The sequence below is a fragment of the Halichoerus grypus genome, chromosome 7 (genome assembly GCF_964656455.1).
Source record: "Halichoerus grypus chromosome 7, mHalGry1.hap1.1, whole genome shotgun sequence".
Lineage (NCBI taxonomy): Eukaryota > Metazoa > Chordata > Mammalia > Carnivora > Phocidae > Halichoerus > Halichoerus grypus.
The window spans coordinates 7,730,207-7,754,574 of NC_135718.1; the positions used below are offsets into that span (position 1 = coordinate 7,730,207).

The window sequence follows — 24,368 nt, forward strand, 5'->3', positions numbered from 1 at the left end:
TCTTCAATCTGCTAAATGCCAGGGTGTTAATGAGCACACCAGAGGCAAATGCTGGGCCCCAACTTTTTTTTTTAAGATTGATTTATTTATTTGAGAGAGAGAATGAGAGTGGGGGCACGGGCAGAGGGAGAGAGAGACTCTCAAGCAGACTCTCCGGTAAGTGCAGAGCTCGATGAGGGGCTTGATCCCACGACCCTGAGATCATGACCCAAGCCTAAATCAAGAGTCAGACATGCAACTGACTGAGCCACCCAGGCTCCCCAGTGTGGGTTCCAACTTTAGGGAAGACCAAGGACCAGACAGTCTGTCCCCCATACAGTATGACAAAAGCTGTGCCAATCAGCATTCCTGGACCCTGGCTAACTGAATTCCAAAATGCAAGGGGGCACAGTGAATGTGTTGGGAAGGCTTTAAGACAATTTACAGAATCAAAGAAAATGCTGGATTACCAGACCTCAGAAAGTACTAGAACCATCAGCTCCAGAGTGAGAATTAGCAGACGACTTCTTTCAGGCATTACTACTGAGATCAAGCAGCCCCAGCTCAGTGTCACACTGCCTCAGATTCCCAGGGGAGAGAGCCTGAGCAGTCCTGCAGGAGCCCACTCCCACCCAATTGCCAGGGCAAGGTGGCGCCCTGCTTGGCAGTCCCACATAGGAAGGGCAGTGAGGTGGGGTGACCTGAGCAAAGTCAAACTACCGATGCCAGAAAAGGGGCGAGGATGCTGATCAGGCAAAGGCAAGCGATGCCTACCAAGGCTGGCCAGAAGGCTGGGCACCCTGTGGGAAGGAGTGTCGGGGTCAGCCTGGGCAGGGCAGGGAAGGCCTCCCAGAGGAAGGAGCACTTGAACACAGGAAACCTGAAGCTGAAAGCAGGCTCCTTGGCGGGTGTGGGATGGAGAGAACATTGCTGGAGCGACACACACAGGTGTGAGAGCGAGTTCTACCCAGGGTTCCTCTCGTTGCCAGGACTAGAGCCCCTCCCAGGGTGTGTAATGGTTCATTTTGTATATCAACTTGACTAGGCCCCGAGGTGCCAAGATATTTGGTCAAACATTACTCTTGGTGTGTTTGTGAGGTGGTTTTTAGGTGATATAAACATTGCAATTGGCAGATGGAGTAAAGCAGATTGCCTGCCCCAGTATGGGTGGGCCTCGTCCAATCAGTTGAAGGCCTAAGTAGAGCCCAAAGGCTGACCTCCTCCAGGTAAGGGAGAGTCCTCCCTGCCTGACAGCCTTCACTCTGAGACAATGGCTTCTTTCCTGCCTTCAGACTCAAACTGCAACAGCCGCGCTGCCGGAGGCTTGAGCCTGCCGGCGTTCAGACCAGAACTACACCATCGGCTCTCGCGGGTCTCCGGCTTGCCCACACATTCTGCGGATCTTGGGACTTGCCAGCCTTCATAACTGCATGAACCACTTCCTTATTTAAAAAATCTCCGTATCTCAGGGCGCCTGGGTGGCTCAGTCCTTAAGCGTCTGCCTTCGGCTCAGGTCATGATCCCAGGGTTCTGGGATCGAGCCCCACATCGGGCTCCTCGCTCATCGGGAAGCCTGCTTCTCCCTCTCCCACTCCCACTGCTCTCTTGCTGTGTCTCTCTCTGTCAAATAAATAAATAAAATCTTTAAAAAACAAAAATTCTCCATATCTCACTCTGTCAAATAAATAAATAAAATTTTTAAAAAACAAAAATTCTCCATATCTCAATGTATCTCTCTATCTCTGTCTCTGTATCCATACAGCCTATCGGCACTGGCCCCCTGCAGAACCCTGACTAATGAGGGTGGCTCCCATCAAAGTGAGGAGGAAGGTTTGTAAGGATGCACAGAGGCTCACCGGGAACCCAGAAGCAGCCTCACAGCCGGCCTCTGGAAGAATGGAGCTCAGACAGCCGCTGGTGCTCGCCCATCTGCCTGTGCCTATCATAGCTTCCCCGCTTTGCTCTGCACATCTGTTCTGTTTTGCTCCCCAGCTCTTGCCAAGCTCTACTTCCTCATTACTTCTGTGCTCATGTGGCCCCATAACAGTCACCCCATCTCCATATTTCTCGCCCAGTGAGCTCAACCACCCACCATGGGCAGGAAACATGCCCGTGGGTCTTGATCAGACTCCTGGGGTCTGACTGGTCCAGCTCACTGGTTGAGCTGACTGCTTTGGGCAGCCCAGGAATGGGCCAGCCCAAGGGTTTGGGTTCTCCCCGCCCCCACCAGCCTGGCCCACTGCCCACTCACCAGGACCCAGAGGCTGGGCAAAGTCTCTGAGAAGGCAGCATGCATGGGCCCTGCCTTCTAACCCACACACATCTAACACGGAACATCTCAGTCCAGGGACCAAAGCTGCCCAAACAGTGGGGTTGGATCGTGAAGGACCTCATATTTGGAGCTAAGGCATTTTGTCTTCACCCTGTGGATCACAGTAGCCATGGAAATGCCATGAGCAGTGAATCAGGTGAGGTCACTTGGCATGAGCACAGTGGAGGTGGCAGACTTGGGACCCACAGACATGTTTTATTTTTAAAGATTATTTATTTGAGAGAGAGAGAGTGGGCAGGGGCAGAGGGAGAGAGAGAGAATCCTCAAGCAGACTCCCCACTGAGCATGAGGCTCAATGCGGGGCTGGATCCCAGGGGGACTCTGAGATCACAACCTGAGCCGAAACCAAGGGTCGGATGCTTAGCTGACTGAGCCACCCAGGCGCCCCCACAGACATGTTTCTGATGGGCTCTTTTCAACATTTTGAATTGGTTGCCAGCATTTAAAACTTTGGACTTACCACATACGAATCCAGCTTCCCAGCTACTTTGGGGCAGTATGGAGATCTGGCAGCTCTGATCAGCATTCCTACAAGGTCGTCATCCTCCAGGTGGAGCATCAGCATCCCCTTGTCATAGGACACTGGCATTCCAGCTGGTGTTGCTCCTCTAGGCCAGGCCTGGCCCTCTGAGGGCTGGAGCTTGCACACCCACGCGAGGTGAAGAGCTTGCGGAGGCGGCAAGGCCGGAGGCAGGGAGACCAGGGAAAAGACTCTGAAGGCATGAAATTTACACACAGATGTGGGGAACAGAGGGATTTGACCCCTACCTTGCAGGAGACTGCCTAAAAATGACGGAGCATACTTACCTCCATTCAACAGGGAAGCAGGTGCTTCATGTACTTGCAAAGTCCCACCTTGCTTCCTTGTCTTTATTCTTCATGTGCCTCCCTTGGGAAAGGCTTTAACACGGCATTCGATGGTCACAGTCAGCAACAGCCCACACCGCACTCGTGTCCCTGCTCCTTCTGGCCTTGTCCCTCACCAGTTCTCTCCCCATATGTCCTCAGCTTGTCATTTGGCATTTTTCCTTCCATTCTCCTTCTTCCAATTACGTCTCTACTTTTCCAGATGCCCAGAGCAATTTGGTTTGCCTGGCAATTCCTTTGTCTTGGGCTCCTCCTGGGAATATCTTAAAACATTAGAAAACACGGAACGTAAGAGCTGCCAGAGCTGGATCCCCAAAAGGGCACCACGGTACCCCCCCCCCCAAGAAGTGGTGAGCTCACTTATTTTCCTGCAGGCCCTCTTATGCATCCCAGCCCTCGGTGTAACTTTGAGGGAAAACCATTCCGTAAATGTCTATGATTAGATATCACCCTGGGGCCGGAAGGTGATTCCTTGATCAGAACTTTCCCAAAGCAGGTTCTGAAATCTCACTGCTTGGGTTCAGATCTCAGCTTCACCACCTCCTAGCGCTGGGGGCGTGGGCAAATTGGGGAGAGTAACAATGCCTGCTTTGTGGGGTTGGGAAGGATTGAATGAAGTAACCAAAATGAGCAAAGAGCCTGGCCGAGCGCCTGGTCCAGAGCAAGTTCCTCAAAAAGAACAGCTATTATTCATATTAATTGTCATTATCAGAAGCAATTAACATGTATTCAACTAACCAATATAACTGCTGCTTTATCCCCTTCTTTGATGCTTCCTCAACATTTCTGAGATAAAGAAGTTGATTTAAAAAAAAAAAAAGTTGATTTTTTTTTTTAACCTGTTGATTTCCAAGAAGAAATACTGATTTCTTAAAGCAAAAATGTTGAGTACCCACTTTTCTTTTGGCTGCAGTGGGGTTTGGTGGGAAGGCTACCTTTTGAGCTTTCACAAATCAAAGCCTCCGAGGTGGGTTTTTAAAAGGAATACTTGCTCGGCTTGGCAGCCAGAGTTCAAAGCCCTGGTGGTAAACTGTAAATGCTAGCCTTTAATTGTAAATGAACTCTGCCGGGCAACAGGGGTGTAGAGTCAAGTAAACATTAACACCTGATTCTGCCAGGATCACTAGTTGCCTTTTACAATCCAGCACCTTCCCCCTTCCCATTTTGCAGACCTGTTTTTGAATTGAAATACATCCTGGGGAAAGCTGGCTAATGTCGTGAGTAATGGGGTTGCCCACACGGCTATCCCTGCAGTTGACTTCTCTCCCTTTGTCACCAAGCTGTGTCTTATGAAGCTGTCTCTTTGGCATCTATGTCCTCCCCAGGGGGCTGGCCCAAACTGCAGGGTTTTACCTAGAGAATTTGTTTATTTTATTTCAGGAACATAAGATTTTATCTAAGGTGCTTTGACACGGCTCATAATATTGCTCTCTCTCTGCATAAACAGCAAATTCTTTCCGTGTTCACACTGTTCACGTCTTGGGCAGCAGCTCTTCAAGGCTGTGCTGGAATTATAGGCCACTTTGTTTGTGGAATAGCTTGGGAAGCTTGGCACCATCGATTTGCATCAGTGCCTCCAGAATAGCCTTTGCCTTCTCCTTAAAGATACTATCTAAACTGTGAAATTCATTAAATAGCCCCAGAAATGGATCAGGTTATTTAACACAACATCCCTAATGGCGCAATATCTCAGCTGTCTGCACTGATAGTGAACATTGTCTTGGATAGTGTTATCAGCCCAGGACACCCGCTATGAATATTGATCCTGAGCTTGTTACAGCCATCACTTGCCATCAGGACAGGTCAGGGTTGGAACCCACCTAGCATCAAAGCAATTTAAAGACAGCACTCAGGCAGAATTTTAATGCCCACGTTGGAAAAACAAATCAACTCCATGCACAGAGGGAAGGTGGCTTGCTGGATATAGGAACACCTCAGGTATAAATACATGTGGGAGGATGTTAGTGAGTGAACACAAGACCAAATTGTACCTATCGGAGGTCTCACTAGCTCCTGGTCATTTACAAAGCAGGTGGCCAGAAAGACAATTCCCTAAGGCCCCCCTCCCCTCACCAAATTGAGGAATTTTGCCTGTTTGTTGGGTGGGGGACTTCTGAGTTGGGTGAGTCAAAGGGAGCATTTTCTATCCCTTCAATGTTGATGGGAGACACTACGCTGTTTCTTCTGCGTCATCTATTTCCAGAAGCCACACACGGTAACCTGTACTGAACTGAGCACGCATATCAGAAATAGAGGGGAAAAAAATAAAGGACAAGAACAATTAAAAAGAACTAAAAGAAGTTCTTAAGATTGAGTCTTAAAAAACGTGGCCTTTATATGCTCTTGTCTTTGTCTCTAATTTGTTGCTTCTCCCTTTGCTGCTCCTTTTCTATATTTAACACCTGTCGACTTCAAAGGAAAGGTGATTCATATCTTTTAAACAAAAATTTTTTGAGGCAATTTATAAAGCGAAATGAAAATGACCCAGATTGGGGCTGCTCTTGGCTGTCTGCAGCCTTCCCTGTCTCCCTGGTTTGGGTATAGGGCGCCTCTGGAATGTCAGCCCACCTTCCGGAGGAAAATGGCTGCAAGATTGCTAACAGAACAGATAAGACCCATCGTGGGAGGCCGCAAATATCCCTTCTGGAGCTACCTTAGGGAGATCTATTTCTACTCTGAAGAACCCAAATGTGGAAGAAATATGAATGTGCGCGGGGAAAAAAGTAACAGGAGGGTGAGCTCAATATGGGTGAGCTCAATATGGGGAGGGAAGGAGAAAGAAAGGGAAATTAAAAAAAAAAAAATCAAGTGAGATCTGGGTGAGAAAGAGTTGTCAAAACAGAAAGCCAAGTACCCTATCAGTATGTGTTCCGGAAGGTTCTCTGATTTGCAATCCAGTTTCCTGGGTGCCACCGTTTAGTTCCAGGGTCACCTTTCCTTTGGTTTTCACAGGGCGTGCATTCCCTCTGGTGGGAGGTGGGCCGGGGGCTCGGGCAGGGCACTTCCCTTCCTGCTTTCCTGTAAAAGCACAATCCATCAGAGCTTTAGGACTAGAGCGGGTTTGAATTTCGGCAGGGCTTTAAAGTCGGCAGGGAATACAGGGGCCGCCTCTGGGAGGGGCCACAGGTTTGAATGAGAAAAGCTACAAGGAACCCGCGCGTAGGGTCTTCCCTTCCATAACAGATGGGATTAACAGCGCCCCACCCACCCCTGCACTTTAATGAGCGAGTTTCTCCTCCTCTTCCTACAGCTACCTTCTCGGACAATATTAATTGCCAAGTCATTGTTTGGAAGCCCCATGGGGCAGGGAAGAAAGGAACAGCAGAATTAGAAGTGGTTCTGGGCAGAGGGGTAGGAGAAGCCTCAGAATTTGCTGCTGGGGTAAATGCTTACTGCTCACAGACTACTCCCCAAGCGACAAAAGGAGAAGGAACGTTAAGATGGGTCTGGCTGGTGGAAGTTTCCCCCAAGGACTGATGTTCATCATTCCAGGGGACTTGGCGGGGCAGATGGGAGCCCGCTCGATTATCTGTTCTCTGACCGTACATTCAAACCAGACAAGCATCTTTTAACTTTTTTCCCCCCCTTCTTCTTGGGGCTAGAAGGGGATGGGGGGTTCAAAGATGCAACCTGGGTCCCAGAGACCCAATTTCTGTTGCACATGATTGAATCTGTGACTGTGAGGAAGGACTGAAGGGCATCAGGGCTGTGCTTGGCGGCTCAGCGAGCCAGGCTCATCTCGCCTGGCTCTGAGCCCGCAACCCGCCAAGGTTCCCAAAAGCGGCGGGACACCCTAGCGGGGGCTCGGACCTCTCCCCCAAACCCCTGCTGTTCTGTGACCCGGCGCCGCTAGGCTCCGGCTCTGGGCAGAACGGAAAGCCTCGGACTCAGGGCAGGATTCTCCTCCTCCATTTCTGACATGGCAGGATATCCTGGAGAGGGTACCGGCCCGGGAAAAGAAGACCTCTCGGTTTGAATCCGGCCGCTGTCACCAGTCAACAGTAACCTTGGGCAACGGACTTCTCACCTTGGAATCTCAATTTCCTTATCTTTAAATGGAGATGATAGTGTTGCCAGGCCACTCCCTCCTCACAGGGATGCTCGGAGAACCAAGTGAGATCGCGCAAGCCCAGGGGCTTTGTAAACTGTAAATTGTGGGAACACTAGAGCTTTTAAATCTGAGGTGACCGGGTCTGCAGACCATCACTGTGATTCCCTGGCGGGGCAGGAGATGTGCGGAGCGTTGCCTTCAAGTAATCACTGCTGGCCTCAATTATATTCCCAGTTCAAAGTCACCGGGGAAAAGTCACAAACCGAAGCCCAAATCAGTGTGTGTATGGGGGGGAGGGGATCCCCAGGATGGAATGGTCCCGCGATCCCTCGCTCGCGCACATCCGGAGTCCCCGTGGGTCGGGCAGAGGCGCGCGGAGCCGGCGGCGGTGTATGGGCGGGCGCGCGCACCGGGCTCACGCAGGCGCCCCCGAGCCGAGGCGAGCTGCCCCGGCGCCGTGCAGGGCAGTCTCGGGGCCGCTGCGAGCGCGCTCTGCACGTGGCGGGGGTCTGGGCCGCGCAAGTGCCAATCCGGGCGCAGCGCCCCTGCGGCTCTCTCCCAGCCCCGCCTCCGCGGGCCCCTCCCCAGATCCACTTGGCCGCCCCGACCCTCCTACTGGCTGGAGAGCTGCGGCCCGGCCACAGCCGAAGGCAAGCCAGAGCGCGGCCATCCCGGACCCCGCGCCGCCGGCCTCGGGCCCGTGGGCGGCGGGCATGCTGGCATGGCAGGACGGCGGGGCCAAGGCGGCTCCCTCCCACCACAAGATCTCCTTCTCTGTCCTGGACATCCTGGATCCGCAGAAATTCACCCGCGCTGCGCTCCCGGCCGTGCGCCCTGCTCCCCGGGAAGCCAAGAAAAGTTTGGCAGAGGCCGAAGCGGGGAAGGACGCCAGCCCAGGGGACTCAACTCGGCAGCGGGAGACCTCTGGTAAGGATGCGAAGCGGCCCCCGGGTCTCGGGAAGCCCCAGCCCAGATGATGCGATGGGGTGGCTGGGAGGTGGGTGGACAACCAGGGACCGAGTGAGTGGCCGTTAGCGGAGCCTTCACCAAAGGGAGAAGGCTCACAGGACGAAGTGCAAAGCGTTGCCTTGTCTCTGTGTTGGAACTGAATTGAGGCAGAAAAGAGGCCCCCAGCATCCTGGGTCTGGGATTTGCCTCCCAAAGGCCGTCCCTGCTCACCGGCCAAACCACTAAGCACCACAGCTCTGTTTTGCTCGCAGTGGAAACTAAACAGCCAACGTCCACCTTATCCAGGCTCATTCATTTATCGGGCATATAACGCACCCACCACGTGCCAGGGCCTAGACCACAGATAAAAGTCATGGAAAACTTCAGAAACGGCGAGGTAGACAACATGATGAATACTGCCCCCATTTTATGGACGAGGAAGCTGAGGCTAAATCATGTGTCGGTGTCTGGAAGGGAGTGCAAAGTCAGGTTTACGCACCTAGTGCCCACTTCCAACCATCTCGACACCTGCAGAGATTCCGCTGCCCCACGCGCTCTGCTCTCTCTCTCCAGACCCAGTCGTTGACTGGGGCGGGAGCAGGGGTGGGGCGGGGTAATGGGAGGCTTTTGGTCCTTTCTCTTCGAAAGGTTTTTTCACTTACTCCTAACTCTGGCGGGCACCTGATGAGGGGTCTGGGAGAGTTTGTGTCTGGAAAGACGGACAAAAGACAGCAGGATCCGTGCTGGGTGGAGCGTGGGCAGGAGGTTCCCTGGAGGGACTCCGAGTCAGAGGCGCAAGTCCGAGAGAGGCTGGATGCGGCACAGCCCGCCGCTTCTCCTCCCCAAGTTTGGCAGTGATTGGGGCTCGGGGCGCCTCTGGCGGCTGTGCTTGGGCCCGGGTAGTCCGCCTGGTAATTGTTTGGATCGCCCCTCGGAGGGGCCGCTCTCCCCTCCCCCCACAGCCGTGATCGATATTCTATTACTGGCGCCTGCATATCTCCTGCCCGCAGCTTGCAGGTACCGACTTCAAACCCCCTTTCCCTGTCTGATCCTAATATTGTTCGATTAAAACTTACCTTTAATAGATGACATCTATCGATCCGGTCCCGCACAAATCTGAAACTCTATTAACACGGCAGGAGAGAGAAGATGGGAAAGAGGGAATTTCACTTTAAAAGGGGGAGGGGGCGAGGGAGCTTAATAACTTCTTTTTTAATTGCTAGGAGTTCCAGACCAAAACAGGCTTCTAGCGACTAGGGAGACAGAGCCTTAAACGCGCTTGACATCTCGATGTCTCAATGTACAGTGATCCTACCCGCCCAATACTGTCCAATATGGTCATTATATTTTCTTAATGGGGGTTGTCATTCATTCATTCAAAACTCATTTCTTGGACGTCAACTAGATAGCAAATGAGTAAAGGGCAAGAGGACACCGCACCCCTAAACCTCAACTCCTGGGAAGGGCTTGCGAGGATGTGTGATCGCGGGGTGGTGGGGGGAGCGAGATGCGGGAGAGAGGCAGAGCTAGGGACTCTGGGGAAGAGGAGGAGGGGGTCTGGCGACCCGGAGGGGCTGGGTCGTTCCGGGCTTCTGGTCACCCTCTCCTTCTCCACTAGATGCTGAGGATCGCGGCGCGGGCGCGTCGTCCCCCTTGGAGGGCTCGGAGGCCGAGGAGGCGGAGGAGGAGGAGGAGGAGGAGGAAGCCGAGGACGCGGGCCAGCGGCGGCCGCAGGAGCGCGCTGCGCGCCTGCAAGCGGACCCGGCGCGCTCCCCCGAGTCCCGGGAGGCGGCGCTGGCGGCGGGGGAGCGGGGCACCCGCGGGCTCGCGGGCTCCCCGGGTTCGCCCGGCTCCCCGCGGCCCCGGCGCCGGCGCGCCGAGCCCCGCTGCGCCAAGCCGAGGCGCGCGCGCACCGCCTTCACCTATGAGCAGCTGGTGGCTTTGGAGAACAAGTTCCGGGCCACGCGCTACCTGTCGGTGTGCGAGCGCCTGAACCTCGCGCTGTCGCTCAGCCTCACTGAGACGCAGGTCAAAATCTGGTTCCAGAACCGCAGGACCAAGTGGAAGAAGCAGAACCCCGGCGCCGACGGTGCAGCGCAGGCGGGGAGCGGCGCGCCCCAGCCCGGGGCCCCTGGGACGGCCGCTGGAGCGGGCGGCGGCGGCGCGGGGGGCAGTCCCGGACCCCCGGGCCCGGGCGCACTGCCTTTCCAGACTTTCCCCTCCTACGCGGCGGCCAACGTCCTCTTTCCGGCCGCCACCTCCTTCCCGCCAACGGCCGCAGCCGCCGGGGGCCCCTTTGCGTCCTTCCTCGGGCCCTCCTACCTGACCCCTTTCTACGCTCCGCACCTATGAACCCGGAGCTTCTCCGGGGTCCACTTCGTCGGGACTCACGAGTGATTGGCGTGGTGGCGGGTTTCCCCATTCCACTGAGGGGCGCCGACGCGCAGGGACCGCCCCCTCGTGGTGAGCGGGTGTCTGCGCGCCCCTTCCTTTCCAGCTGTCGCGAGGCGTCCCCAGAGGGCAGGGAGAGGCTGCCCGCCCGCTCCAGCCGCGCCCCTTCCCGCCGCGAAGACCCCCCGAATCCACGCGGTCCACAAAGGGGGTCAGGGATCTGCCGTCTTTAAAAGTGTCCGGAGTGAAGGCTGTCCTCAACGCTTCCGGTTTCTGACCCCGGCTCTTCACTTTCGGTCAGGCTCAGTTCCGTCCAAGGGCTCCTTCCGAGAGTCTGGGTGCCCTGAGCAGGGCTAACACGGCTGCGGGGATGGAGATGCCAGGGAGCCAAGACTTCCTGCCCGCCGGTCGCTCACACTTAGGATGGAATCTTCTTCGAACATTTTAGCTCACTCAGAGGGTAAGCAGCTTCCCCCTTTCGGAGCGTATTGGTTCCCTTTTCATACTTGGTTATTGGCCCAAACCCAGTGATTCCTCCCAGATACTGAACGAGCTGGGTCCACGAGCACACACTGCCGCTGTGAAATGGACTATTTTTAAATGCACAAAACTGCACATTTTTAGATCTTCATTTAAGATTAAGACTTGAGCGCAATTCTTGTTCCAAACAGACCCCCACAGGCTGTTCCTGAGAGAATAGGTATCTTACTTTTCTGAGAAGACCAGAAGTTTCTGCTGGGCAATGTAACGGCTTTGTGGTTAGACTCAGCTGCTGACGCAGGCGCGGTTCGGCTGTCTTGCAGGTTTTTGAGAGCAGCTTTGACCAACGGGCAATGGCCTCACGTGCTTAAAATTGATAATGAAGGGACCAATGGTTCAACTAAAATCTTGAAGTTTATGCCTGAGGCAGTGTTTCATACTCTCATTGGTCTGTCCTGGCATTTCCTAGGCTCCCAAATAGTGAACAGAGCTGGGAAAGGACAGCTCCCCCAGTACACACGACAGTCATAAATTGGACTATTTTTTAAAGGCACAAACTCAACATTGTTAGAGCTTCATCTAGAGCCATTCTTGTTCCCAACAGACTCCGGGATGGCACAACATGCAAGAGGTTGTCAAGGGTGTGAAGGAAGTAGTTCTTGGGCTAAAGGAGGACTGTCATTTAGGCAATGTTTTGTCCAAGCAAAAACATTCCCATAATGAATTCAACCGTGGGAACTTACTGTATGGCCCTTAGTTCCAACTGCTACTTTTATTATGTCCCTGAAAAAATTATTCTATAAAGTTCTCATGCCAGATTTATTTGGAATACTGCCTTTAGTCTTCTATGTGATATGTTTGGAGTTCATATCTCAGAAACCCGGAGGTTCCCAGCCAGGTCATGTCTATTTCATTCTTACCTTTGTTACTTGAGGTCGGCTGATATCTACACGGATACCATACTGTTTGCTATTTTTTGATAGCCTGTGCCATTAACAATTAAATTTAACGATCAAAGTCTTCTGATAAAGCAAGCCCAGTTTGGTGTCATGAACTCATGATACTATAATTTTGAAATATCTAGTTCTATTATTATCAGGAATGATAGAAAATATCCCGCCTTCTGCCAAATTAAATGAAAACTTCATATTCACCAGATGCTTACAAGATCTGAGAATGGGTATCCTTTAATTACATATGACGTGCTAATTACTTGTTTCCTTCTATGTTAAAGAAGAGTGTCCCCAGACAACCACATTGTAACTTTCTAAAAGACGATGCCAGATGAGATTAAAAATGCAGTTACTGTAGTTGAGAATGTTTTATTCACTTTACCTATTGAGAAACACTCCCTCAACAACTGTTCTTTGGTTTTTGAAAAGCAACATCCCATGTGTCATGAACAGGCAGTTCAAGTGCCCAGAGTCAAGATCTGTAACAAGAAGCTGAATTTCTGTAAGATGTGGGGAACATTTCGTCTCTCTCAGGTACCAGCATCACAGAAGACTCCAGCGGAAGAGAGGGACTAGGGAGGGAGGCGGGAGGCTTATCTGTCTGTGGACTAGCATGGAGTGCTGTCATTCCTGACCTTTCTGGTTTCTACACATTGTGGCAGAGTAATGCTCCAAGTGTGTGACTTTGGACTTCTGCTGCTTTGAAAGGCCCAGTGGCTTTCCGACCAAATCCTTAGACTCAATCGATTGATGTGTTTGTCTAATAAATCCTTTTTGTAATGATTTCTCATTTAATTATTTCTTGTTCTCTATTAGCAGAGTTTTTAACTAATTTTATAATTATCGGAGTTTGTATAGATGTGTCTCCCTCCCCCCACCAGCTAGTCTCCACAAATAGAGGGTATTTCTACCCTAACATGACTTTCTCATGCCATGCTAGATACTTTTCCAAGCCCATGCTGGATAGACACCCAGTGGCCACACTAGCACGCAGTATCCACAAACACACAGGGCCATTTTCACAGCAAAAGTGAAGTAGCTTACAGAATTTTGTTAGTGGCTACAAATTAGATCAACCCCTAAGTACCAGATATTTAGGACATTAACTTCGTAGACTTATGTTACAAATTCTTAATACCCCATAAAGAGCGAGGTAAATAACTTTTTAGGCTTAGGCTGTCCATTGGTCGTAGATTTCTTTCTTTCTTTCTTTCTTTCTTTTTTTTTGAAAGATTTTATTTATTTATTTGAGAGAGAGATAGTGAGAGCAGGAATACAAGCAGGGGGAGTGGGAGAGGGAGAAGCAGGCTTCCCGCCGAGCAGGGAGCCCGATGTGGGGCTCGATCCCAGGACCCTGAGACCATGACCTGAGCCGAAGGCTTAACGACTGAGCTACCCAGGCGCCCCTGACTCTGATTTATTCTTAAAAATAAAGCTTGTTGCCACTAAAGGAAGTACATTCTGGAGCCACCCAGGCGCCCCTTGGTTGTAGATTTCTGATGTTAAAAATGACCATGTTGCCCCTTGGTCGTAGATTTCTGATGTTAAAAATGACCATTGCAGGGACACCTGGGTGGCTCAATCGGTTAAGCATCTGCCTTTGGCTCAGGTCATGATCCCAGAGTCCTGGGAAGGAGTCCCTCATTGGACTCCCTGCTCCGCGGGGAGTCTGCTTCTCCCTCTGCCCCTCCCCCTCCACTCCTGCTCGCGCTCTCTCTTTCTCTCTCTCAAAAATAAATAAAATCTAAAAAAAAGTGACCATTGCAGATCCCCACTTGAAACCACACAGCCAAGGAGCCACATGAGTTTAAGGGAGTGAGTGGAAAGCCTGCCATACATTGAGAAATCCCCATCCATTTTATGGGCACAGATCAATTTAGTGTATTTGTCTTTTTTTTTTTTTTAAGATTTTATTTGTTTATTTGACAGAGAGACACAGCAAGAGAGGGAACACAAGCAGGGGGAGTGGGAGAGGGAGAAGCAGGCTTCCCGTGGAGCAGGGAGCCCAGCGTGGGGCTTGACGCTGGGCTCGATCCCAGGACCCTGGGATCATGACCTGAGCTGAAGGCAGACACTTAACGACTGAGCCACCCAGGTGTCCCAAGTGTATTTGTCTTTTTAGAAATAACTGATAAGACCTGTTTAACTACCTTTAAACGTTATGAGTAGGCTAAAAGATATTCTTCAGTAAACGCTAATAAGTACACTTTTAAAAACGTAATTCCACCTTAAAGTCAGTTGAAGGGAAGCACCTAAGAGTCAATGAAGTGGGAAGACCCAGACTCAGGCAAAGAGAAACCAGAAGTGCCCCCTCCCGCCTCCAGCTAGAAGCTGGAGGCAAATCCCAGAGGAACCCAGTTGTGGAGACAAAGGGAGAGAGAGCCTTGGAAGGAGGGTCGCTTTCGGGGTCAGCCATGCTTGCACACCTAACCCTCTCGTGGGCTGTGATTTTCAAGGACTACATGTTCAAAGCCACTTCTACCCCTCTGTAGATACGTGACTACACAGTATCTGTGTGGAAAACACGGAGCTTAGTGCCTGGCACAATGAAGGAATTGTTATTCCACTTGAAGCTAGAAAGGACATTAAGCATGCTGTCCCTAGCCCAACCACCTCACTTACAAAATTTTTATTGCAGTATAATAAACATACAGGAAACTGAAAATATCAGATGTGTACAGCTTGGTGCATTTTTGCGAACAGAATACACCTTTATAGGGGCGCCTGGCTGGCTCAGTTCGTAGAGCGTGCAACTCTTGATCTCAGGGGTGTAGGTTGAAGCCCTGCTTTGGGTATAGAGATTACTTAAAAATAAAATCTTAAAAAAAATATACACCTTTATAATCAGCACCCAGATCAAGAAACAGAACATGATGAGCATCTCAGAGGCCCCTTGTGTCCCCTTCCAATAATTACCTCCCCCAGCGTAACCGCTATCCTGACATCTAACAGCATTGATGAGTCGTGCCTGGTTTTCTTTTCTTCTGATTATAAAAATGGAATCCTACAGTATGTACTCTTTTGTGCCTGGATGTCTTTGCTCAACATTATTTATGAGTTTCATCCATGTTGTGGTATATGGTTGTAGATGATTCATTCCTCCTGCTGTTGGCATAGTATTGTATATGCAACTTATTTATCCATTCTACTGTTGGTGGGTAATCAAATACTCTTTCATTATTTTGATTACCGTCTTACACACTTCTTTTGTTAACTATATCTTCATACTTTCATTTGTAATATATCCAGCAGGGGGGTTCCTGGGTGCCCACATGCCTAGCTTTAGTAGATACAGCCAATCAGTTTTCCAGTGTGGTTGTAACAGTTTACATTCCCACCTTCAAGGAAGGGGAGTCCCGGGTGTTCCACATGGGAATGACCACCTTTGTCATTCGATGATTTTGGAAGGTATGTAGTCATGTCACACTCTGGTTTTAAATTTCATTTCCCAACGGGTTATGATGTTACTATCTCTCTAGATGCCTGTTGGCCACTGGGGATCTGTTTTGGTGAAGTGCCTAGTTCATATCTGCCCACTGGTGAAATAAATTGAGTCTTAGAGAGGAGGTGACTTACTCAAGGTCGTCCGGGTTACCTAAGAAACTGAGATGCAGTGAGGTTATGTGACTTACCCAAGGTCATACAGAGAGTAAGAGAAGAGCAGAACCTGAAAGCTGGGCCTAATAACTCCAGGACGATTTAAAAAAAAATTTTTTTTTAACTGGGAATATTCACAGGGTCTCAAATATCACCCCATAAATTACTTTATTAATTACAAATGAAAATGGGGTTTCTCTACAATGGTAAAATTGAGGATATCACCTTGACCTTCACCAAATGAGACAAATTGATATCAGATCCCTCCTGGTGTAATCAGGATGATTTAAATTGTACATCGGGCCACCAATCATATAAAATATTTGGTAAGTTTTTTTTTTTTTTTAATGATCTGACAGCTGTTTGGGCATTTTGTAATACTTACTTACACAGGTAAGTGTCAGTATTAGAAAGAAAAGGTATTCCATTGCTCCTCCTTCCTCTGTCCCCTGCCTCTTCCTGCCACAGACCTGTACGGAGCACCCATTCTGTGCCAACTGTTTTGGATGGTGGGAATTTATTGATTTATTGAGTTCCCAGGCACAGAGTAGATTACAGTCTGTGTATTCCTATCTTTTCTGCAACCATGGTGGTTTGTGGAGCCAAAAAGAGGACCACCCTTTATTTCCTCTCTACCACTTACTAGCTCTGCAATCTGATGTGAGTTTCCGCAAGTTTTCTGAGCCTAAGAGGCACATAATATGCTCTCAGTAAATGTTAAAGTTCTTCCTGCCAATGTATAAATTGGCTTATGCAGGTAACCGACTGAGCCAGCCAGGCACCCTGGGGATTAGGTTTTAAATAAACGGTCTTCCGGGCAGCAGCTGATCACGCAACACTCATCATTTGCGAGACTTAACCTGGCCAAGAACACTGGGGGCGGGAGAGGACAGTAGACAGTCCACACAAAAGAGCTGAGTGGACGATCTTAGAAAATTACTTATTTTACAAAATCAATTCCCTTCTTGTGAGCCATTTTCTTCTGTGTATAGTCAATACATTTACAAAATGTTCTCTTTGCTTCTGAATAACTGGCAGATCCTGAGGCAGAAGGGGCTGGTCTGGGGGAGATTTAGATCGCATTTTCAGAACAGCATTACCACAAATTACCACAAATGTGCAGGAAGGTTTAAGAATAATCACTAAAAGGCTAGTTTACCCCCTTTTGGAAAGTTCTCTTCTTTCACAAATGCATTTTTTCCAAGGGGTTCTAGTTTTGCATAGGGGGCTCTCTTTGGTAGATCATTATCGTGGCTGGCTAAGTCACCCTAAATTCTCAGGGATTCAGAATACTTAGTTCCTAGGAATATCTCTACAGGAAGAAGGAAACAAATCAACTCCTCTTGGAGCCTAAAAGTCCCTACTTACCTCTAAGCAAGATTCTGACAGAATCTTTCTAAAGACATCAAAACAAAGTTCAAGCACCTCTCTGATTTGAAATTAGCTTCCTTCCATATAAATCAGCACAGTAATATTGGTGAATAGGAGCAAACAGCAATCACTCAGGCGATACCACAAAGATGTCTTGTCTGATAAATTCACAAGCTGACTTAATAAAAATACCTTACATGTGAGTCACACTTCTTAATCTTTCAAAACACTTTAAGTTCTTTAAGCTTATTTGTTTATTTATTTTTTATTTTTTATTTTTATTTTTATTTTTTTTAAAGATTTTATTTATTTATTTGACACAGAGAGAGAGTTAGCGAGAGCAGGAACACAAGTGGGGGAGTGGGAGAGGGAGAAGCAGGCTTCCCACGGAGCAGGGAGCCCGATGCGGGGCTTGATCCCAGGACCCTGGGATCATGACCTGAGCCGAAGGCAGACGCTTAACGACTGAGCCACCCAGGCGCCCCTGTTTATTTATTTTTTTAAAAGATTTTATTTTTAAGTAATCTCTACACCCATGGTGGGGCTCGAACTCACAACCCTGAGATCAAGAGTCTCAGCCCCACTGACTGAGTCAGCCAGGTGCCCCGAAGCCTTTTGTTTTTCTAATTGTGGAAAAATATACATAACATAAAATTTACCATTAAAGTGTTCAATTTAAAGTGGCATTAAGTATATTCACAATGTTAGGGCACCTGGGTGGCTCAGTTGTTTAAGCGACTGCCTTTGGCTCAGGTCATGATCCTGGAGTCCCAGGATGGAGTCCCGCATTGGGCTCCCTGCTCAGCGGGGAGTCTGCTTCTCCCCTGCCCCTCACCCCCTCATGCTCTCTATCATTCTCTCTCTCTCTCAATAAATAAATAAAAATCCTAAAAAAAAAGTACATTCACGATGTTAATGCAACCATCATGTCTATATGGTTCCAGAACTTTTTCATCACCTCAAGCAGAAACCCTGTTTCCATTGAGTAGTAACTATCCATTTCCCCTGTCTACACCTTAGCAGCCACTAACCTGCTTTCTCTATGCATTTGTCTTTCCTGGATAATTCATATAAGTGGGATCATATAACATGTAGCCTTTCGCGCTTAGTTTCTTTCTCACATAATGTTTTCAAGGTTCATCCATGTGTTTGTACTTCATTGCTTTTAGTGGCTGAATTGATAAATCACATTTTGTTTATCCATTTATCAGTTGATGGACGTTTGGGTTGTTTCCACATTTTGGTGATTGTGAATAGTACTGCTATGAACATCTGTGAAAGTTTTTGTTTCAATGCCTGTCTTCAGTTCTTTTCTCTTTTTCTTTTCTTAAAGATTATTTATTTATTTATTTGACAGAGAGAGAGTGAGAAAGCCCAAGCAGGGGGGAGCAGCAGAGGGAGAGGGAGAAGCAGGCTCCCCGCTGAGCAGGGAGCCCGATGCGGGGCTCCATCCCAGGACGCTTGGATCATGATCTGAGCTGAAGGCAGACACTTAACCAACTGAGCCACCCAGGTGCCCCTCTTTTTTCTTTCTTTTTTTTTTTTTTTAAGATTTTATTTATTTATTTGACAGAGACACAGTGAGAGAGGGAACACAAGCAGAGGGAGTGGGAGAGGGAGAAGCAGGCCCCCTGCTGAGCAGGGAGCCCAGTGCGGGGCTCCATCCCAGGACCCTGAGATCATGACCTGAGCCGAAGGCAGCTGCTTAACAACTGAGCCACCCAGGTGCCCCTCTTTCTTTTTTTTAAGATTTTATTTATTTGAGAGAGACAGAGAGAGCATGAGTTGGGGGGGTGGTGCAGAGGGAGAGGGAGAAGCAGACTCTCCGCTCAGCAGGGAGCCCGACTCAGGGCTCCATCCCAGGACTCCAGGATCATGACCTGAGCCAAAAGCAGCTGCTTACCAGACTGAGCCACCCAGGCGCCCCAGTTCTTTTCGATGTGTAATTAGGTGTGGGATTGCTGGCTCACGTGGTCATTCTGTGTTTAAGCTGTTGAGGAATCCCAGATTATTTTGCACAGCTGCTAGACCATTGTACATTTCCCACCAGCAATGTATGAGGGTTCTGATTTCTCCATATCCTTACCAACACTTTTTATTATTATTGTTTTAAAATTAAAACCAATCTAGTAGATGTAAAGTGTATCTCATTGTAATTTTGATTTGTATTTCCCTAATCACTCAACAGCATTGAGCATCTTTTCATGTACATGTTGGCCATTTATATATCTTTGGAGAAATGTGCCTTCAAACCTTCTGCTCACTTTTTAATTGGGTTGTCTTTTTGTTGAATGTTAATAATTCTTTATATATTCAAACCACATATCCCCCTCCCCCCTTTTTTTGTACATGAAAATAAACATATAGTCCAAAGACTCCCTCCTCCCATCCTTTGCACAAACACTTTTTGGGCACCAGCTGTGCGCCAGGTGCTACTCTAGCATCTGGAAGTGCAACAGAACGATCGTGGCTGGGCACGGGAGGGGAGGTCGGGGGAGTGAAAGTCACAGAGAGCTGTGCACTTGGTGCAGCAGGGTGTAGAAAATGCCATGGCCTTCTCATCAGCTGTTTCTGCAGGAAGGAACACTCCCCTTTGCACTGATGTCATTTGGAATTCAGGCTGGAAATAAATATGCCACTCACACCGCCTTTGCCATGCTTGTTCGCTACCGATCTGGTTTATGTTTTACAAAGGTCTCGCCAGGCATTTATAACTCCCAGGGTGTGGCAAAGCATCATCACCGTAGAAGTTAATGGTATTAGCAGGGTAAGTTCAAAGAATCAGAGTTACTTGTTTTCCTGAGATAAGTCATAACTGCTTTTTTCCCCTTACAGACTTCCCCTTACAGACTCCATCATGGTTTTCCAGACTAATTTTTTTTAAGATTTTATTTATTTGAGAGAGAAAAAGCAAGAGAGAGAGCAGGATGGGGGGGAAGGGCAGAGGGAGCAGGACAAGCAGACCCCCTGCTGGGCAGGGAGCCTGGTGACAAGGGGCTAGATCCCAGGACCCCGAGATCATGACCTGACCCAAAGGCTGATGCTTAACCTACTGAGCCACCCAGGTGCCCCCCAAAATAATTTTAAGATTTTTTTTTTTTTTTTTATGTGACAGAGAGAGACATAGTGAGAACAGGAACACAAGCAGGGAGAGTAGGAGAGGGAGAAGCAGGCTTCCCGCGGAGCAGGGAGCCCGATATGGGACTCGATCCCAGGACCCTGGGATCATGACCTGAGCCGAAGGCAGACGCTTAACGACTGAGCCACCCAGGCGCCCCCAAAATAATTTTAAGTAGAACTACTTTCACTGGCTTAGAGAAATGTATTCCTTCCTGGCAGCAAGGTTTATGGAGTATAAACCCATGTAATTGGATCTGCCAGCTAATTCCTAATTTTTCTTTAACTTCCAGACGGCAAAAATACTGTATTTGAATGACAACTTCGTGGCAGGACAGATATAAGATGTTTTGTCCTATCTTTCTCTTTGGAAGCTTAAATATTTAGCAACCATACTTGCAGAAGCAGCTGGGCCCTCGATGCAGATACTTATTTTCAAAGCCACATCAGACCCCACATGATCCTTCTTTGCCTGCTGTGGGTCAGGCACTGTGTCCCTGGGAGTACAATGGTGAGCAAGACAGACCAGATCCCTCCCCTTCAGTCCTGCCACAGTGGTCTTCCTGCCTTTTTGATCTCTGATCTTTCAGAATAAAACATAGTGAGTCTGCACCCCCAGTATATGTATTTGCTTAAATTGTACATGTTTACTACAGTGCTAGTATATAATTTACATTGCAAAATAAAAATATACTTTGAAAAGGATGAGATTATAAAATATAAATTGAATTTCGAACATTTGTTCCTGCACATCCCTATTTCATCTTACACTCCCTTCTTATGTTTTAAAGGTTGGTGTCTTGAGGGCGCCTGGGTGGTTCAGTCAGTTGAGCATCCGACTCCTGGACTCCTGATTTCGGCTCCGGTCATGATCTCAGGGTCATGAGATCGAGCCCCGTGTCAGTCTCTGGGCTCAGCATGGAGTCTGCTTGTCCCTCTCCCTCCCCCCGGCTTGTGCTCTTGCTCTCTCTGAAATAAATAATAAATAAATAAATAAATAAATAAATAAATAAATAAAATCTTTATTTATTTATTTTTAAAGATTTTATTTATTTGTTTGTCTGAGAGATAGGAGAGCAGGAACACAAGCAGGGGGAGCGGGAGAGGGAGAAGCAGGCTTCCTGCCGATCAGGGAGCCTGATGCGGGGCTCGATCCCAGGACCCCGGGGTCATGACCTGAGCTGAAGGCAGACGCTTAACCGACTGAGCCACCCGGGCGCCCCAAATAAAATCTTTAAAAAAAATAATAAAATAAAGATTGGTGTCCTGGCAGACAAGATGATTCCTGACACATTGCCCTTCTCTGCCTGGGCGGTCAGCTCCTTCTGCAGGGGATGTCTCAGCATATCACTTAGCACCTGCTACATTTTATATTCTGTCATTGTCTGCTTCTTTCATCTGGGAGAGCCTGCCTGTTTCTTTTTCTGTCTCTCTCTTTCCCTGCCAATTCACGCATATATTTTGGGGATCTTTTTACCTCTCACACTGGAATATGCTGGCACTCAATCAATTGCTATTAAAGGATTGAAAATTCTTCCACTTTTTTGGTTAGTCTGATTTTGTTGTTTTCTTTGGTGTCTGGGGATGATTCTATTTTTCCATAATTTTTTCAGAAATTGGGTAACAAATCTGAGTCAACATCACATTAAAAAAGAAGTTGTTCATAATTTTTCCTCGCAATGGAAGTAATTTTCTTCTTTCTAGTCATCCGAGGTGGGTAAGGTCAATAAAACCAACTATTTAGAAAAATGACCATGCAGGTAAATGTTGCAGCGGGAAATTGCTCTAAGTTTTCCAACAGCTTTCAGTTTCTGCACTACCCACTGCAGACCAGCACCAGTCCAGGGACCACACAAGGAGTAGCCTGCTTTACTCTTTCTCCTCTGAGACCAGGATTTAGAGTCTTAGCCTTGAAATTGGAAATGCAGGCCAGTCCTTTGACCCGGCAATCCCACTTCTAGGACTTTATCCTACAGATACACCTTTATGAAATGTCAGAGAGGAGGTTATCACTTGTGACACTGTTTGCAATAACAAAAGATTGGAAATAATCCAGGTGTCCAGCAATGGGGCTATGAATGCAGCTATAAACAAAAGAATGTGGGCCATCTCTCCGTATTGACCTAGAGGGAGCTCCAGGCCATATTAAGTGGCAAGGCACAAAGAGCACATGTAACCTGCTTTCTCGGGTGTTAGAAAGTGGAGGAAATAATGGTATGCATTTGTATTTGCTTCTATTTGTATGAAGTATCCCTAGGAGGGTTAACAAGAAGCTAATATAAAAGGTTGCCCACGGTGGGGGATACCGACTGCACTGGTTTGGGGCAGGAGGAAGACTTCTTGGGGTGTACTGTTCATTTGTAAATGAGGCAAAGGCATTAACTTTTACAAAACAAAAAGAAGTTGTTTGGGAGAGAAAGTGTCAGGGAAGTAGATCTACAGACTTAGCAAAAAACAAAACAAAAAAACAAATAAACAAAAAAAACAGCTAGATAGTTTACACAATTGGAAGGTTTCCAAAGTTCCTTCAAATACGACTCTTTGGAAATTGAGAAGAAAATTGGGACTGTCTTTCAACAATCTGCCCAGTGGGGCACTGGGCTACCTCCCCGGATTTATCACAAGCTTCCTTTAGAAAATTAAACATGTGGGAAGGTATGACCAGAGCTTGTTCATGGACCAGAAGAAGGCCAGCTCAGAGTCAAGTTCTTAACATATAATCCAGCCCGACTGTGCTTCCCAAACTCCAAGGAGGCTATGCGAAAACTCTATGGTGGTCATGTGTCGGCCCAGAGTGGGAACAGCGTCTGAGGCATCTGAGCAACACTTCAACTATTAAAAAGAAGTTGCCTTTTCCAAATAAAATTTACTCCAGCAGATCCCAGTCGTAAAATATTGTTGCCTGTTTAACTTCTCTAGCTTTCTAAGTACGATACACGATTTACCCAGATTTCAGTAGGAATCTGTAGAAGATGGAAGAGTCAAGCCCAGATGATGATCATGAGGACTTATAAAAGAACCTTTACTCATCACTGTAAATAAAAATAATAATGCCACCATGGTTTGAACCGCTGGGTAGCTTCGAGTTAGCTGGGTGTTTTAGAGTGTCACATCTGTCTGTGATCCTCAGGACAACCCATTTTACAAGGTGGGTAAGTGAGCCGTGGGGTCTCAGGCTACCCAGCTAAGGAGTGGAGTCAGGATGGGCTTCCGGATTGTCTGACTTCAAATAAAAGTTATCCAAGTTTTGGCACTCAGGGTTGGCCTTCATGGAATCAATAAAAAAATCATTGCAAAATACACTGAGCTTCTTAGTACCTGGATAGATAAGGATGTAAATATTTAACTAGTACTTGAGGTTTCTCTTATTTTTTAAATTAATTAGCAAGGCAAATATTTTCTAATGTAAATGGCTGCAAACTCCCTACTTAAATTTTTGTAAAAATTTTTACTTTAACTTCTTTGTTCTTAGTTGAAATTCCTTCTTTTTTTTTAAAGATTGATTGATTGATTGATTTTAGGGAGGTGGGGAAGGGGCAGAGGGAGAGAGAGAGAGAATGTCAAGCAGACTCCCTGCTGAGTGGAGAGCCCTGACAGGGGTTTGGATCTCAAGACCCTGAGATCATGACCCTGAGATCATGACCTGAGCCAAAATCAATGGCATTAGCTGACTTTTCAGCTCCATGAGCTGAGTCTCTCTTTAAACACTTGCTGTTGAGTTGATTGAAATGGCTTCCCCGCTAGGTGGGTGAACCGAATTGGCGTGGTTGATGATTCTTTTTGGTATTTCCCATTCTTTCTCTACTTAGCCTTCCAGGCACACAGCCCTCTCAGAGGCTCCCCTTCTGGACCCAGTTCTGTCTCCTGGAGATATGGAGATCTTATGACACGTGCTAGGGACTGGTCCACCGCCTTCTCTCCAGCACTCAACTTTATAAACTTAACCACACCAAGTGACATTTCTTCAGCACTTAGATAAGAAAAAAGTGTCCTCTTTTCTTCAACCCAAGCTTCTAGGGCTTTAATCTGAATGGCTGTTACTAGTGTAAGAGTGGGGAGGGCTTTGGGCAGCCTGGGCTTTTGGAATTCCAGGATCATACTCCCATAATGGCCACTGGCTGTGCCACGAATTCCTGCCCCCAGGAATGGGCTTCTGGATTGTCCGGAATTTGTGTAGAATAATCATTCCTACGAAGAACACTGTGAAGATGGGTTCTGGGAAGCTGTAAAAATCCTGCAAAACAGGCTCAACTTTCAAGAGCTTTAGAGTCTCGGTGGGATG

General features: G+C 48.2%; 1 protein-coding gene across 1 annotated transcript; it reads left to right on the forward strand.

Moving 5' to 3' along the window:
* The first annotated feature begins 7,666 nt into the window (after positions 1–7,666).
* NKX1-2 (NK1 homeobox 2) lies at positions 7,667–12,765 on the forward strand. Its single transcript, XM_036103088.2, has 2 exons — positions 7,667–8,156; positions 9,796–12,765. The coding sequence occupies exons 1-2, from the start codon at positions 7,943–7,945 to the stop codon at positions 10,527–10,529; spliced, it is 948 nt and encodes a 315-aa protein (XP_035958981.2). The 5' UTR covers positions 7,667–7,942; the 3' UTR covers positions 10,530–12,765.
* Positions 12,766–24,368: the final 11,603 nt, after the last annotated feature.

Excerpts from the sequence above, each read along its gene's own strand:
- NKX1-2 (XM_036103088.2), top strand. The coding sequence starts at position 7,943 with ATGCTGGCATGGCAGGACGGCGGGGCCAAGGCGGCTCCCTCCCACCAC. Across the intron at positions 8,157-9,795 it reads TCGGCAGCGGGAGACCTCTG|ATGCTGAGGATCGCGGCGCG; the intron begins GTAAGGATGCGA and ends CTTCTCCACTAG.